This window comes from Thalassophryne amazonica, chromosome 1 (assembly GCF_902500255.1).
Source record: "Thalassophryne amazonica chromosome 1, fThaAma1.1, whole genome shotgun sequence".
NCBI classification, from domain to species: domain Eukaryota; kingdom Metazoa; phylum Chordata; class Actinopteri; order Batrachoidiformes; family Batrachoididae; genus Thalassophryne; species Thalassophryne amazonica.
In genome coordinates, this window is record NC_047103.1 from 9,264,501 (window position 1) to 9,281,680 (window position 17,180).

Consider the following 17,180-nt stretch of genomic DNA (forward strand, 5'->3'; position numbering starts at 1 on the left):
TCCTACGCATGCTAACTGTCTCTATCCTTGGGACACAATCTGCGTTATCCCAGTCCATCCATCTGTAAAAATGAGTACCCTGCTTGGCCAGGAAGTGAAGTGAGTTTGACTGGTGTTCCGTCCAGGGGGAGTCGTAGACCCTCATCTGCTTAACGCTTTAGAACCCGTAGATAAGCGCCGGTGTCACTGACCAAAAGATCCCCCCTAAAAATCGGTCCCCTCTGCCTTCACTGTGTGTTCACTGTGCATGCGTTAGTTCGGAGCGTCAGCAGCAATTCACCGATTATCGCCTTGTTTCTGCTTAAAACTGCACTCCAGTCATCATCTACCTTAGCAACAGATATCTGAAGCTTTTGTAAAACAATAATTTTCACATATATTCAGCATTATTTCATAATAAAAGATGGGGGGAGCAATCAGAGTGCGACAGCAGCATGTCTGAGACTGACTGAGTCTGATTCTCTACACCCAAAGCAATCAAAAGGAATAATGTGATTATTAAGCATCAGATGACAAAGTAAAACAGTAAATCATTTTAAAGTCAGTTTTAAGTAGAAACAAGGCCATTTTAAGCAGACACGAGGCGATAATCGGGGGACCAATTTTTAGGGAGAACCGTTTGGTCTGCGACACCGGCACCAATGGACCTCGGAGGCTACATAGGACTTTCTTCTACTTTGCATGTTCACTGCCGATAAACTGCCAAAAGCTTCGGTAGACGTTGCTTTATGTTAGAAAAGAACTATGGTGGAATGACTGTAGCTTCATAAACCAAGTATTGTTTGTCTTCATACCACTGTTTCCTTCCAGGAAGGTGTCAGTTGATTGTCCTGAGTGCGAGGGTGACAAAGTGAACTGGGATCAGGGTTTCTCTGTGAGCGCCTCGTGTGATGACTGCAAGGTTTCCCCAAAACAAATCCAGTTCACCTGGAGTCTGTACCTGGTCAATACCTCATCAAAGCCAGTCAGAGACAGTAAGGCAAAGATGTGTTGATCTGTTATGAATATTTGATGTTGCACATCAGGTTCATGTCCTCAATGGCAATTCCCAAGTTCTAAGCATATTTGGTTCTGTTCTGTAGTCCCGTTTTGTTCCACAGTAGAACTCGGTACTTCAGCGTCTGTCCTCGAGGGTTTTGCTTCTTCCCGTCATCGTTTGGGGACATCAACTCTGCATCCAGCAGCCACAAATTCTTCAGTTTACAGCCACAAAATGGAGAATTACTCTGAAACTATGGCTAGTAAGTAAACTTTAAGTCAACCTGATGGAAACACGGCTGCAGGTGAATTTTTGAAATTTAACAAGTAAGACAAAGATCAAAACCCAGAGTGAAGTGGATCAGTGACACAACACTAAATATTAAAGCTTACTTGAGACACTCTCTCTCAAGACATATTTTTCATCTCATACAGATTTGATGGAACCTGAGCCCATCACAACACATGAGTCTTCTCCAGTCAGCATGAGAACAGAAGGATCCGGTACGAGTGCACAGCTACTGTTTCGAAAATTTGTAATGTGAAATGACTTCAAAATGTTGGTCAAATAGTATGTTGTCCTGAAATCAAATATATCAAATCATGCATATGAGTGGTGAACGCGATTGATCTGTGATCTATCTGTGATCTACGATTGATCTGTGATCTATATGATTCACGCCCCCACCGTTCAGAACAATCGCAGAGTTCACATAAGTCTGTTTTTATGTCATGGTGACTGGTTTTTAATGTGGTAATTGCATTCATTTTGAGGCAGGTACAGCCTTTAACCTCATGCTACACTAAAGAAAACAAGCTCAGCACACTACTTCTGCAAAAAAAAAAAAAAAAAAAACTCTGTTCACATTAAAAGGTTTGAAGACAGTGTCTTTCATCTCTTTCCTGTGCAGCCGTGAGCCCACTGAACTGTGTCACACTTGAGGCTCATGCACAGCTGAGGTGGCTGAAAGTCCACAGCTCCAGAAAGTAATGAGTACTCCCAGCTGTTTCTGAGAATGTGTTTGTGGGGAGGATGAATAAATAAATAGAATTATTATTGTTGCCTTCTCATCAAACAATCATCTCTTCTGGAAAAAAGAAGTTGAAATTATAAAGTCATATCAGTTTTGCTCCTTTTCTCTTTTATTTTTTATTTATTTTTTGTACTTGTCATGATTTTGAAAAAGGCAATATTTTGTATTCACTGAGACTGTTCACATTGCAATTTAATACAGTAATTGTTTTGTAATATTCTGTAAAACACTGAACATCTTGTTTTCATTTAGGGCCGCAGACAAAGTTTCTTATTTCCTCATTTTCACCCACCTGTAGTCTTTCTGTGTGGAGTTTGCATGTTCTCCCCGTGTTTGCACGGTTTTCCTCCGGGTGCTCTGGCTTCCTCCCACATCCAAAGACATGCAGGAAATATGAAACAACAAACAAAAACAAGACATGGACTGGAAACCATAGATTGACCATAGAAGTGTGTGTGAGTGTGGCATGTTTTTCTGTCTATATATGGTGCTGCGACAGACTAGGGTGTACCCCGCCTCACGCACTATGACTGCTGTGATTGGCTCCAGCCCCCAGGTGACTCTTATTTGGAGTAAGCAGATATAGAAAATGGATGGATTAACTTATTTTTGAAAAGAAATTAAAAACATGTCTTTTTCTTTTGTTTTTTCTTACTTTTTTGTTGATCCAAAAAATATCATCCCATCCATGGCTTAAAACAAGCAAAAAAAAAAAAAAAATAAGATACCATGATTTCTGTGATCCATGATACCCCTACTTACAATATTCAGTGTGTGTAGAAACATACTAAAACAGCTGTCAATCATTCAAGAAGCCAGCTAAAGCCAACCCAGTCTCACACCGGTTCATCATGTGGATCGTTTATTACCGTACAGTCTATGTTTATTACATGTTTATCATATTTAATCTCTAGGGGAGGAGCCTTATTACCATCCACCAGGAGAATCTGAACCTCCAGAGCCTCCGTATCGAACCTCAGAACACACGCCACCATCCCTGGATGATGATGGTGTTCTGTATTCTGATCACTTCAGCCAAACGGATGTCAATGAGCTGACCACGGACTTGAACTCTTCTGGTGACTCAGATTTCTTGTTTCCTCTCTCAGAGCGTGTTGACCTGGAAGAACAAGGTGAGAAAACATTTAGACAAATTCTACTGTTAGAATTTTGCGTAATGAATATTGTCGTCTTTCAACACTGTGTGTGTGTGTGTGTGTGTGTGTGTGTGTGTGTGTGTGTGTGTGTGTGTGTGTGTGTGTGTGTGAGTGTGCACATGCGCGCACATGCATGTCTGAGTTCCCTAATCAAAGTAAAATTTGAAGCTCATAGACAAACTGCACTTTTTGACCTACTTTTTTAAAAGTAAAACTGTATCTTAAAGATGTCATCCCTTTTTACAACAGTAAAAAGGGATGACATCTTTAAGATACAGTTGTTTTTTTTTAATAAAAGTCATTAAAAGTATATTCTTCTGCACTATTATAATTTTGTTCCTTAGTATTCAAGTAAAGTATTCCCAATTGTGTATCTCAAATACGATCAAAATTCACCTTATGTGGAAGCAGTTTAGGATTTTGACCCATGTGGGTTAAAATATAGTAATAAGATGCCATGACACACTTTCTGTGGTGACATAATCGATGGCAATTCACTCTCAAGTGGTGCTGTTATGTTACATGTGCCGGTGTTAGTGCCACAAAGCCAAAGAAATGCAGATCTTTGACATAACGTTAAATAAAAACAAACAAAAAAATCTCTGGATTTGCCATAGAATCCCTTCAGCATAAATGCATTACTAGCAATAATAAGCTCTAATTTAGCTTTTTTTCCACACAATAAGGGCACTTCATAATAACTATAGTTCAACAACAAGGTGGTTTTTGTTACTTTTATGAACAACTTGTCCATAAGGGCAAAGGACACAACTGTAGGTTGATTTTTGGCTCTCAGTCCATCTTATTTGCCCCACATTTGAATAGCTTTTGTTGCCATCTAGTGGGTGATGTGAGCATTTTAGGGCTCCTGTACATTTCTTACTTGAAACACAAAATACAGTAAAAAAAAAAAAAAAAAAGCATTTATAAATGTCCAAAATGCATGCTCCTCCCCACCGACAGGCAGATCATTGACTTCCTAGTATTATTGTATAATTTGATTTTGAGAGTTTTACAGTTCTTGAGTTTCACAATGCGTAAGGTTTTGCTGTATGGACGGACGCATGGAAAGAAGGACAGCTATTTCTCTTGACAAGCACAACTTGCAGTTGTCAAAAATTAAGAGGTTCTACACCCTAAAAACACCTGAGCCATGTTTTTCCCAAATCACTGTTGTTAAAGTATCTTGGATAAATCAGGAAGTTATTGAAGCTCAAAGTTGTTTTTTTCTTGGTCCTACTTCTGTTGAGTTATGAAACACATTTTGTTCTTTACTCACAAACTACATTGATCCTCCAAAGCACTTTAAATTTTGTTGGTGAAATTTGTTCCACTGCGGGAAAAACAACTGAACTAAATTTCATTTTGTTAGTTTTGTAATTATTATGTAATGTTTATTTGTGTCAGTCTGTGCAGATATTAGTTGTGTGATGTTACTGTGAACTAAAGCAAATGCCTTCTTAGGTTTGGATTACGAAGTTCCAGTTCCCGGTCCCCAGGAGGGAAACCCGGGGCTTTCAGCAGGACGCCCCACAGGTACACGCAGCACGAGTGAGCTCGAGTTAGTCCTCGTCTGAGAGGTTTCTACATCACATCCTGTGTCTTCACAGGTGAAGACACTGAGACCTTTGGTCCAGGAGGACGGTCGGTCTTTGATCCAGAACCAGAAAGAGACAAGGGCAGTAATTTGATGGAGTCGAGGCCCTCTGTGGTCACACAGCAGCCAACTGTACTGGATTTACCTCGAGATCCAGTGGACAGAGGCGTCTTTGAGTCCTACACTTACAGCGGTACACCAGTCACATGATTCCATTGTCATCTTCCTCAGCCTGTATTTATCTCTGTCATTATTTCCAGGAGTCTCCTCCCCTCTGCTCTGCTTCAGACCCTTCAGTCTCAGACCCGACAGCAGATACATGTTGGAGGTTTCTGCCAGTAAGTTTCATCATAGTAACACCCACATTTTTGTTCAGCTATTAAGGACAGCTTTTTAATATGAAGTGAAAATAGACACAATTGAGACAAATAGACACTTTATCCCACAAACTGATTTGCATAAACCTTATTTCTATCACAAGTCTTGTCATTTTTCCAGCAGTACAGCGGCTGCATTAGTCCCAGGTATTGATTAGTCACGTGTGTGATGATGTCATTCTTCCTTTTATTGTTTCGACCAGCGTGAAGCAGAATATATGAGGTGTATTTAGCTGTTGAAGTGAATATTTTATGTGTTTTCTCTGTTAAACTCAGAATCACATGATAGTCTTCTGGGCCGCACTCAGCTCTTCTTGAGAACCAACCCTGCTCCGACAGGTGTAACATGTCAGGTGCAGCCTGTCAGAGGGGCGGAGTTACACACGTACTTCAGCATCTTTTGTGCATCAGGAAAAGAGGTGAATCCAACATCAACCATGTTATTTTATCACACCTTTGGTGCCACATTCAGCAGCATTTCTGTGCTAAATACTGTGTGTTGTACAGAAAGTGCCATATTTTCCAGAGTATAAGTCGCACCTGTCCAAAAAAATGCCTATTTAAGAGGAAAAAAACCCATATAAGTCACACCAGAGTATAAGCTCCATCTCTGTATTATGAGCTCTTTAATTTTGTTTTTTTGCGTATTGTTATAGTGAACGTTTTATTATTATGATGTTGTGGTTCTACCCCTTTATGTGCTGTATCGTTGTGGAGACTCAGGACAGAGTCCTCGATCACCTGAGAATCTAAGTGTTTTAGCTGTGTTCAATTGTTTAAAAATATCCTTTTAACGGCATCCACTAAAGTCAGAGAAAAATCCCAAAAAGTCCCCAAGCAACAGTTTGTATCTTGCTGGCAAAAAAGGAAGCAAAATGCACAGTCTTCAGAAATGCCGGAACAGCTTTGATTTACACTGGTTTGCAGTTGTCTTAAATATTTTGAACAGGGAAAGTTCTCTACCCCAAGTGGGCGGCCTTTCTAAATATAGCAAATCTTACACCAATAAAAACAGCTGTTAATGATTTCATTTTTCAAGTAGTACCCCATGTATGATAAGATCACTTCAAGAAGTACCCCAGGTGTGATGAGACCACTTCTTGGAAAATCCCCAGGTCTGAAGAGTTCAACTCTGGGTCATGGAAATTTACCGTTACTTTAAAAACCCAAATTATCGTCATTTTTTTTACCAGTATGTATGGTTTTAATGCAATTTTCTTTTTCTTAAAACTTAAGTGCTTTACTCAAATGTCACCCTTAATTCTAAATTAGCTACAACTAATTACAAGCTTCAGACAAAGCTCAAACGTAGAGGTGATAGAGCTTTTTCTGTTGTTGGTCCCAGATTGTGGAATGACCTGCCTCTCTGTATCAGGCAGGCGGAGTCACCTCTAGTTTTTAAATCTCATCTTAAAACATACTTGTTTTCTTTGGCTTTTGACTAGAGGGTTGATGATTTTATTGTTTTTAAAACTTTTATTGTTGCCAATCTATTTATTTATTTATTGATAATTATTTTATTACATTGTACAGCGCTTTGGTCAACTTTGTTGTTTTTAAAATGTGCTCTATAAATAAACTGGATTGGATTGGATAAATTCTGGCCTCATCCTTTCTAGAAAACTTACATTTTGCACACATTTGTTTTTGTTTACATTTAAATATATTAGGTGTGTTTTTCTACTCAGTCACCGCAAAACGAGTACTTTATCCATCTAAACATCTGTTAATGTTATCAATAATACACAACATAACCATCTTCTGCCATTTGCATATCATCATGATAAGTTTGTTATTAGCAGGTCATCTGCCTTTGGTAAAAACTGTACTGCAGTATATTATTGTCAAAATGTAATGGTACGGGGCAGCACGGTGGCTTAGTGGTTGGCACTGTTGCCTCACAGCGAGAAGGTCGTGGGTTCAATTCCCGTGGCCTTTCTGTGTGGAGTTTGCATGTTATCCCCATGTTTGCGTGGGTTTCCTCCGGGTGCTTCGATTTCCTCTCACATCCAAAGACATGCAGTTAAGTGGATTGGAATCTTTAAAATTGTCCATAGGTGTGTGTGTGTCTGTGTTTGTTTGTCTATTTGTGGCCCTGTGACAGACTGGCGTCCTGTCCTGGGTGTACCCCGCCTCACGCTGTATGACTGCTGGGATAGGCTCCAGCCCCCCGCGACCCTTGATTGGACTAAGTGGTAGAAGATGAATAAATGTGTCAAACTTAGAAATCAGTGACTTTGTTTTTTCTGATCATGCACCAGTCTTTTTTAGTGTTGAACTCTCTTGTGTACCTGAGAAGTGCTGCGCATGTCAGACTCCGTCGGGCTTTTAACCCCCTCACTGCCGAACGTTTTTCTGCTTCCTTCTCTGCTGCTTCTGTGCTCCCCGTTTCACCCGCGGCTGATACGGAGGAGCTGTGCTGTCGGTTTAACTCCTCCTGCCTTTCTATAATGGACTCTGTGGCTCCTCTAAAACCCAGGCGGTCTAAGTCTAGATCTGAACCCTGGCTTAATGAGTGAACCCGTGCTGCCAGATGGGTATGTTGCAGAGCTGAACGGAGGTGGAAGAAGGACAAGCTGCAGGTTTCATTTCTAACTTTAAAGAACCGTTGGGGCCACTATCAAAGCACTGTCAAAGAGTCCAAAAGAGAGTATTTGTCACACATTGTAACGGAAAATTACAAGAACCCCTGTGTATTGTTCAGAACAATTGACTCTGTCCTGAATGTACCACAGCCTGTTTGTCTGGAAACATCCACTGACTTATGTAACAGTTTTCTACATTTTTTTATTGACAAGGTTGGTTCTGCAAGAGCTCTCATTTCTCCACCCACCTTTGACCACTCTGTCTCTGCTCCCTGCCCTGCAGTTTTTAACAGATTTGAACCTGCGACTCTGTCACACTTAGAGGATGTGGTGGCTCATTTGAAACCATCGGGTTCTCCTCGTGATGTGGTCCCCCCAACTTTTTTAAGAACTTTTCCTACCTTAGGGCAGTCTGTTCTGACCATTATAAACAGCAGCCTTTCCTCCGGTGTTGTCCCTGTTAGTTTTAAACACGCAGTCGTTCAGCCTTTGTTGAAGAAGCCTGGCCTTGACAACACTGAACTATCAAACTTTAGGCCTATCTCCAAGTTGCCATTTGTCTCCAAGATCCTGGAGAAAATTGTCTATGCACAACTTTTAACTTACCTTGATGAACATAACATTTCAGAGGTTTTTCAGTCTGGTTTTAAAATGTTGCATAGCACAGAAACTGCCCTTTTAAAGGTTTTTAATGACATTTTAATGGCAAATGATAGTGGTAACCATGTCATTCTTGTCCTGCTTGACCTGACTGCTGCTTTTGATACAATTGACCACAACATACTGATAAATCGTTTGCAGCAGCTTGTAGGCATTGGTGGTAGTGCCCTGGACTGGTTCAGGTCCTACTTAACTGGTAGGACTATGTGCGTTGGCCTCGGGGTTTGTGAGTCCTCCTCCGCTCCACTTTTATATGGGGTCCCACAGGGTTCAATTCTTGGACCCCTACTCTTCTCCCTATATTTGCTTCCCCTGGGCTCCATTCTCAGAAAGCATGGCATCAGTTTCCACTGTTATGCTGATGACAGGCAGTTATATGTCCCCCTAAAGAAAAATGATGCCTCTTCTCTTCAGCCCCTTTTGTCCTGTCTTGAGGATGTTAAAGCCTGGATGGCATTGAATTTTCTTAATTTTAATGAAAAGAAAACGGAGGTGATTGTTTTTGGCCCTAGCAGCTCCTGTTCTTCCTCACCTGTCGATCTGGGGCCTTTGTCAGCCTTTTCGAAATCTACTGTCACAAACTTGGGTTTTAAGATGGACAACGATTTTAAACTGGACCACCAAATCAGTGCAGTAGTCAGATCAAGTTTCTTTCACTTAAGGCAGCTTGCTAAGGTTAAGCCTTTTCTTGCACATCAGCACTTTGAAACAGCAATCCATGCTTTTATTACCTCCCGACTGGATTACTGTAATGCACTTTATTATGGAATTAGCCAGTCCTCCCTTGCACGTCTCCAGCTAGTTCAGAATGCTGCTGCCGTCTGCTAACTGGTGCACGTAAGAGGGAGCACATTACACCTGTCCTGGCCTCCCTCCACTGGCTGCCTATGCATTTTAGAATTCATTTTAAGATTCTTTTATTTGTTTTTAAATCTTTAAATGGCCTTGCCCCGCCCTACCTCTCTGAGCTGCTTCATTGTTACGCCCCTGCTCGCCACCTCCGGTCAGCTGATCAGCTCCTCCTGGAGGTGCCGAGGTGCAAACGTATGCTCAGAGGGGACCGAGCTTTTTCTGTTGTGGCTCCAAAGATGTGGAACGAGTTACTGCTCCACATCAGGCAGGCCTCTTCACTTTTTGTTTTTAAAACTAATCTTAAAACCCACTTTTATGCACTGGCTTTTAACCCGGAATGAGATCTTGATCTGTTTTGGTTGTTTTAACTGATTTTACTTGTTTTAGTTAATTTTTTGGGGGGGGGGGGGGGGGGGGGGGGGGGGGGGGGGGGGGGGGCTTTTTTTGTTGTTGTTGTTTTTTGTACTTTGTGGTTTGTTACCTTTTATATGTCCCCTTGTGTACAGCACTTTGTTTCAGCTGCAGCTGTTTTTTTTTAAAGTGCTTTATAAATAAAGTTGATTTGATTTGATTTGAATGAATGAATGTAATGGTACATATGTGAGACCAGGCTCTACATTTTAATGTGCTTCACAAAATTAAATTCATTCGTTAAAGTGGTATATCCAACAATTTATTTAAAAATATCCTGATTCTTTTGTCTGAGTTAAATAGTTTGTGCCGGGAGTACATTCAGACCCGATTCAAAAAGAGTTAAGTAAACTTTACCGTGGCAGAAATGACTGTTTGTAGTGGCAGTGAATGTTGACCTGGCAAAGTGTGTTTTACTCTGCAAACATTGATTGTGCTCCAGGACAAGCTCAAAATTGTCTCTACATTTGTTGGAAATCTGTTGCATTAATATGCAGTCTGTCAAAATCACTTAAAAAAAAGATTTTATATTTCACGTCTCCAGCCACGAATGTAATAGTTTCTCTCTCACATCAGGTTCATCCATTTAGTAAAATTTGGTTTGTTTGTTTTGGCTAATCCTCGTAACAATCCAAGAAGCACATGTGTCTTTACAAAGACTATAAGACCTCTGGATCTTTAAAGAAATGAAGAGGCCAAAATGTTGACAATCTTCAGTGGTTAAGATTAAACAGTGTGGCTGACCTTCCAGAAAGACCCGGCCAACAAGATGTTGTATTTACAAGATAACGCTGGTTAAACTCGATGTGATGCAGCCTGAGCAGACACACAGACAGACATGGGAGAACGTTCTCAGTACTCCTTCAATGGTAACAACATTCACAGAAACAGGCACCACAAAACTTTATCATGCTTGTTTTTCTCCTTTTATCACCTTCACACTTCAAGGATTTATTGTACGAGTACAGCTTCAGTAAAGGAGACCAACCCCCCAGGATCCTGTACCAGGGCAGAGATTTCCAGTACTACTTCCACCTGCCTGCTGGAGATCCCACTAATGACTATAAAGGTAAAAAAATAAAAAAATAAAAATCACATCCTCGTACTGAATACTTTAAAGTCCACATCATTATTGTCCTTGTTCCCAAAGTAACTATATACACACAGATCAGGAGCAGCACCTTTGGGTCGACCACTAAACCCTGTCCTGTGACTGTTCGAGTCCAACCACGTTTCCTCAGAGGGAGTTCCACTGAGGACCCTGATCTGGAGCTGTGAGGATCATTAGTGTTCCTGTCATGTTTCAGGGATTCATTAAAGTTGGACTCTTCCAGTCTTCTGGACTTGTCAACCCTGTTGTTCAGCTCTGTGCTGAGTATTTCTGATTCAGAGTTTAATATCGACAATTTGATCAGTTATACAGCATTATTTTTACATTGCAGGTCTTGAACATAATCTTGTATTATTATTTATATATTTTTAGTACAAACTCTGGTCTGAGGAACCTGTCAGCTCTGGTCCAGCTCGGTAACAGTGTGGAGATTTATAACTACGTCAGTCTCCTCGCCGACATCCTGAACAGACGTAGCCTGGACACGGAGGCTAATGTCGATGCACAGAAACACACACGCAACACACTCATACACACCATGTGTGAGCTTGATGGCCTCGAGCAGGTACACACAAAAAAAAGGATTACCAACCAGATATCAGTGTTTTTAATTGTTTTTATCTCATTTAATTTTCACTGTACACTAAGTGCACTCACCTGAAATCTGAGTTTCTCATAAATATGGGGGATACTGCATCATATATTGAACAGTTACTGTCATAATCTGGACTTTTTGTATCATGCTTGTTCTGCTTAGTTTAGCTTGATTTGTTTTTTTCTGTGTGTTGTTTCTCTTGCTGGGATTTTCCTACTTGGGCTTTGTCTTTCCCTATCTCTCTTGTCTGTGCTTGGTGGTGGGCGGTGCACACTGTCTGGGCCACACCCTGTTCTGCAGTTTTCTACACACCTGTTTCTAATCTGTAGCTCATCACCAGGGTGTATTTAAGCTTCACTGGTTGCACTAGTTCTCCTCCAGATTGTTGCACTCTATGCCTTCGCTTCCAGCTCTGCACCTGTTTGTTCCAAGTCCTGCTAGCCACGTGTCTTTTTTGACCACCTGCCTGTTTTTTGAACACGACTTATCACCTGATGTTTCTGATTTGTTTGCTGTTATTGGACTGCCTTTTTGTGTACCGGACCCTGCATTACCAACCAGTAAACGATCTTAAAATTCAGAGCTGTGAGTTTCAGTCCTGCAGTTGTGTCCAGACGTCTCTGTTCACGCAACCTGATAGTCACATTTTCGCTCAAATTTATATAGTCTAATGGCAGCCAAGCCAAAATTTATACAAGCCAATCATAGTCCAGTCCTAATTTGTACAGGTCAGTTACAGTCCATCCAAAATGTATATGGGCCAAAGGGAGTCCAGCCAAAATGTAAATGGGCCACTCGCAGTCCAGCCCATATTTATACAGGCCAATGATAGTCCATCCAAAATATGTACGGGTCAATTGCAGCCCATCCAAAATTTATATGGACCAATGGCAGTCCAGCCCAAATTTATATGGACCAATGGCAGTCCAGCCCAAATTTATGTGGGCCAATGGCAGTCCAGCCCAAATTTATATGGACCAATGGCAGTCCAGCCCAAATTTACATGGACCAATGGCAGTCCAGCCCAAATTTATATGGACCAATGGCAGTCCAGCCCAAATTTATAAGGACCAATGGCAGTCCAGCCCAAATTTACATGGACCAATGGCAGTCCAGCCCAAATTTATATGGACCAATGGCAGCCCATCCAAAATTTATATGGACCAATGGCAGTCCAGCCCAAATTTACATGGACCAATGGCAGTCCAGCCCAAATTTATATGGACCAATGGCAGTCCAGCCCAAATTTACATGGACCAATGGCAGTCCAGCCCAAATTTATATGGACCAATGGCAGTCCAGCCCAAATTTACGTATATGGACCAATGGCAGTCCAGCCCAAATTTATATGGACCAATGGCAGTCCAGCCCAAATTTATGTGGGCCAATGGCAATCCAGCCCATATTTATACATTCCACTGGCAGTCCAGCCCAAATTTATATGGACCAATGGCAGTCCAGCCCAAATTTACATGGACCGATGGCAGTCCAGCCCAAATTTATATGGACCAATGGCAGTCCAGCCCAAATTTATATGGACCAATGGCAGTCCAGCCCAAATTTATGTGGGCCAATGGCAGTCCAGCCCAAATGTATGTATATGGACCAATGGCAGTCCAGCCTAAATTTATGTGGGCCAATGGCAGTCCAGCCCAAATGTATGTATATGGACCAATGGCAGTCCAGCCCAAATTTATGTGGGCCAATGGCAGTCCAGCCCAAATTTATGTATATGGACCAATGGCAGTCCAGCCTAAATTTATGTGGGCCAATGGCAGTCCAGCCCAAATGTATGTATATGGACCAATGGCAGTCCAGCCCAAATTTATGTGGGCCAATGGCAGTCCAGCCCAAATGTATGTATATGGACCAATGGCAGTCCAGCCCAAATTTATGTGGGCCAATGGCAGTCCAGCCCAAATTTATGTATATGGACCAATGGCAGTCCAGCCTAAATTTATATGGACCAATGGCAGTCCAGCCCAAATTTATATGGACCAATGGCAGTCCAGCCCAAATTTGTACATTCCACTGGCAGCCCATCCAAAATTTATATGGACCAATGGCAGCCCATCCAAAATTTATACGGGGCAGTGGTAGTCCAATCCAAATTTGTACAGGCCAATGACATCTCATCTTAAATTTATGTGGACCAATGGCAGTCCATCCCAAATTGAAATCAGCCATTTGTGGTTGATTTGTGGTTTATTTAATTCTGCAATTTTTTAGTGATGGAGCAACAATTGATGTGCAAGTCTTTTTAAGTACTGCTGTGAAAAATGTCTGTATGAAAAAAACAGTTAATGAGAAACTCTGTGCAAGATTATTTGTCATCCCTTAAAATAGTATTGAAAGAACCTTTAAATATTTCTCTGTCTTTATTACTCACACATTTGGATTTCAACATGTTTTTCCACTTTTTACCTTTTACCGCTTTTTGATTGTGTTTTTTTTTTTGCTCATAGGCATTGATGACAGATAATGTCTCCATACTGAAAGAACTTTTACAAGTTACACGTCAGGTAAGTGGATGGACACTTCCTTTTAAAGCCAACAAATACCTTATTTAATATAAAAAAGAGCTTCTATAGATGTCAGGCAGATATAGATTTTCATAAAACTGACAAAATTAAACTTGGGGACATTGCAGAAATTTAACTGATGTGCCCATTGAGTTTTGTAAGTTAATAATTGTTTTGCACACTTGCTTACATATTGACATTATGATCTTTTTAGGTCACATTAATGAGCGTGGGACGAGTGAGAGCTCATGCTCAGGCCATCGTGGACAAGATTTCTGAGTCCAGTCCTCCACATCGGTACCATATTGACCAGAAAACACTCAGTACACTGGTCACTGTGCTGTCCTACAGTCTTCAGGCCACTCGAGACTTCGCAGGTGTAATGTTCAACAGGTCTGACGTCACTGTGACAAACCCTGGTGTTGGGGAAGATAATGGAAATAACGCTGGCTCAGTAGAATCCACTGGTGTTCAACTCAAGCAGGAAATGGAATCAGCGAGGAAACTCATAGCTGATATTCAGCAGACCACCACAGACCTCCTGATCCTGGTGCGTGGAGTCACTCAGTGAATATTTCAGTTTCTCAATCCACTGATATCAAAGAAGTCTCTGCAGGTCCATGACTAAAATTTCCTTCACATTTTCCTTGCATTTATTCATTCATTCATTCATTCCTTTTCTGACAATAATCTGGGTTTCAGTTGTGGTGACAGTAGACCAAGCAGCTCATCCACATTCCCAGGCCAGCTGGGAAATATAATCCCTCCAGTGTGTCCTGGGTCATCACTGGGGCCTCTTCCCAGTTGGACGTACATGGAAGACCTCCCTAGGGAGACGACCAGGGAGCATCCTCACCAGATGCTTGAACCACCTCACATTTCCATCTAATAACAATTGTTTTTGTGTTTTAGATAAATAACAGTCTCATGACTGCAATTTTTAAGGGAAGCTGGAAGAACCGTTTTCAACACTGTGGCTCTTGTTGACCATAATGTAGAATCTACAAATGAAAGTGGATATTTCACAACTGTAAATTGTGCTTGTCAGGAGAAATTGCTGTCTGTCCATCCATCCATCCATCCATCCATCCATCCATCCATCCATCCATCCATCCATCCATCCATCCATCCATCCATCCATCAAAGGGGAGTTGATGGTCTAGTGGTTAACTGTTGGGCTTGAGACCAGAGGATCCTTGGTTCAATCCCAACCTGACTGGAAAATCACTAAGGGCCCTTGGGCAAGGTCCTTAATCCCCTAGTTGCTCCCGGTGTGTAGTGAGCACCTTGTATGGCAGCAGCCTGACATCGGGGTGAATGTGAAGCATTAGTGTGTAAAACGCTTTGAGCGTTTGATGCAGATGGAAAAGTGCTATATAAACGCAGTCCATTTACATTTATCCATCCATTTAATTTAATTTATTTCATTTATATAGCACCAAATCACAACAAAGTTGCCTCAAGGCGCGTCACACAAGTAAGGTCTAACGTTACCAACCCCCAGAGCAAGCACACAGGTGACAGTGGTAAGGAAAAACTCCCTCTGATGATTTGAGGAAGAAACCTCAAGCAGATCAGACTCAAAGGGGTGACCCTCTGCTTGGGCCATGCTACCGACACAATTGACAATACAAATATATAGGAAATCCATCCATCCTTACTTCTGTCTGTACAACAAAACCTTCTGCATCCTAAAACTCAAGAACCATAAAACTCTCAAAATTGAAATATGCCTGCCAAAAAATAAAATCATGTATCATGTATTTCTGACATTCATAAATGCTTTTTTTTTTTTGCTGTATTTTGGGTTTCCAGTAGGAAATGTCCAGAAGCCCTGAAATGCTCATATCTCCCACTAGATGATGACAAAAGCTGGTCAAATATGTGGAAAGGTCTCAGCTGTTTATTCATTTGACAAGTTAGCTTTTGGCAAAAAGAAGATTGGCTAGCAGCAAAAAATCATCTTAGAGTTGTGTCCCTGTTCTTATGGACAACTTAGTCGTTTCAGAATAACGTCCAGATTTGATCATTTATCTGGATGAAGTTGGTCTTGTTTCTAATCAGGCTAATCAACTTCTTGGGATGTTTTAGTTAATCAGGATGCAGGCTCTTGGTTCATATTTGTACCTTCATTTATTTCTCTCTTTGTTTACAGAAGTACTTGTTGTTCCGACAGAGTGAGGCGGTCAGAGTAAATACCGGCCTCATGTCCATCTATGTCACACATCAAAACCAAACCTCCTCAGTCATCAGGAGCGGTTCAGCCAGCGTCCGCATCCCCACCTCCCTGATCCGTCTGCTGTTTGATGGAAGCAGAGGAGCTACAGGGAGGAAAGACGGAGGCCCGTGCGTCCTCACGCTGCTGATGGAACTCGCTGTGAACCCGTACGCCTGGAGCCCATCTGCTGCACAGCTGACTGGACCCGTGGTTGACCTGAGTTTGTACAAATGCAGCACGAGGAGGAAGATGGTTTTCCGTTCCCTTCTTCAGCCGGTTGACATCGAGCTGCAGCCAGCACCAAGGAATGTATGTCGATGTTTGCACTGTTGGACATGAATGTCTTGAATATATATCTTTACATGAAAAAAGAAAGTGTTCATCAGTTCTCATTCTGTGCGTGTAACATGTAGAGTTACAACAAATTATTATTTCCATTATCAACAATTCTGTCATTTATTTTTACAGTTGGTTTAGTTTATAAGCTGTGAGAGATTTGGGACATAATTTTAGATAACATCTCTGTGTGGTCAGATCAAGAACAGAGGTCACGAACCCTGTTCCTGGAGATCACCTCGCCTGTGTGTTTTCCAACTGCTGCTTAACTAAGTCAGGTGTGCTCAGCCAATCAACAGCTAGGAAACAGCAGACTTTAATCAGCTGTGCAGGTACACGTGCAGAACATGCAGGGCAGGTGATCTCCATGAGCAGGGTTTGTGACTTTATTCACCTCATGAGCAAGCAGACCCATGCTCAGAAAAAGTGTTTTTAAAATGCTAAGATATGCAGAAGTTTTTATTAACCATTAAAATCCAGTTTTCCTCAAATTTAGCAGTTTGTCCAACCACTCACGAGTCAACATGTCCTTGATGTCAGTCCAGCATACACAGGTCTCACAACTGACACCTTTAAAGAAGTCAGAATTTGGCATTTTTTTTCTTTGTAAATGACTTAATGAGTGATTAATTAATCATCAAAATAATTGCAAACATTTTTTTGATTGACTAATGGATTATTTCAGCAGCAGTAATGTGATCACTACTGAGATTTTTGAATCCGTGACTTTAACATATCATTTATCAT

At 41.3% G+C, this 17,180-nt stretch overlaps 1 protein-coding gene across 1 annotated transcript in view; it reads left to right on the forward strand.

The window, feature by feature from the left end:
- Positions 1-17,180, forward strand: part of LOC117520911 (polycystic kidney disease 1 like 1-like) — a 66,550-nt gene that overhangs the window by 8,158 nt on the left and 41,212 nt on the right. The window contains exons 8-21 of the mRNA XM_034182256.1: positions 811-974; positions 1,083-1,241; positions 1,414-1,482; positions 2,927-3,145; positions 4,634-4,705; positions 4,780-4,959; positions 5,027-5,104; positions 5,420-5,562; positions 10,600-10,720; positions 10,802-10,925; positions 11,135-11,327; positions 13,823-13,879; positions 14,094-14,429; positions 16,035-16,406. Of these exons, the coding sequence (XP_034038147.1) occupies positions 811-974; positions 1,083-1,241; positions 1,414-1,482; positions 2,927-3,145; positions 4,634-4,705; positions 4,780-4,959; positions 5,027-5,104; positions 5,420-5,562; positions 10,600-10,720; positions 10,802-10,925; positions 11,135-11,327; positions 13,823-13,879; positions 14,094-14,429; positions 16,035-16,406 (2,287 nt within the window). The remainder of the gene's footprint in view (positions 1-810; positions 975-1,082; positions 1,242-1,413; positions 1,483-2,926; positions 3,146-4,633; positions 4,706-4,779; positions 4,960-5,026; positions 5,105-5,419; positions 5,563-10,599; positions 10,721-10,801; positions 10,926-11,134; positions 11,328-13,822; positions 13,880-14,093; positions 14,430-16,034; positions 16,407-17,180) is intronic.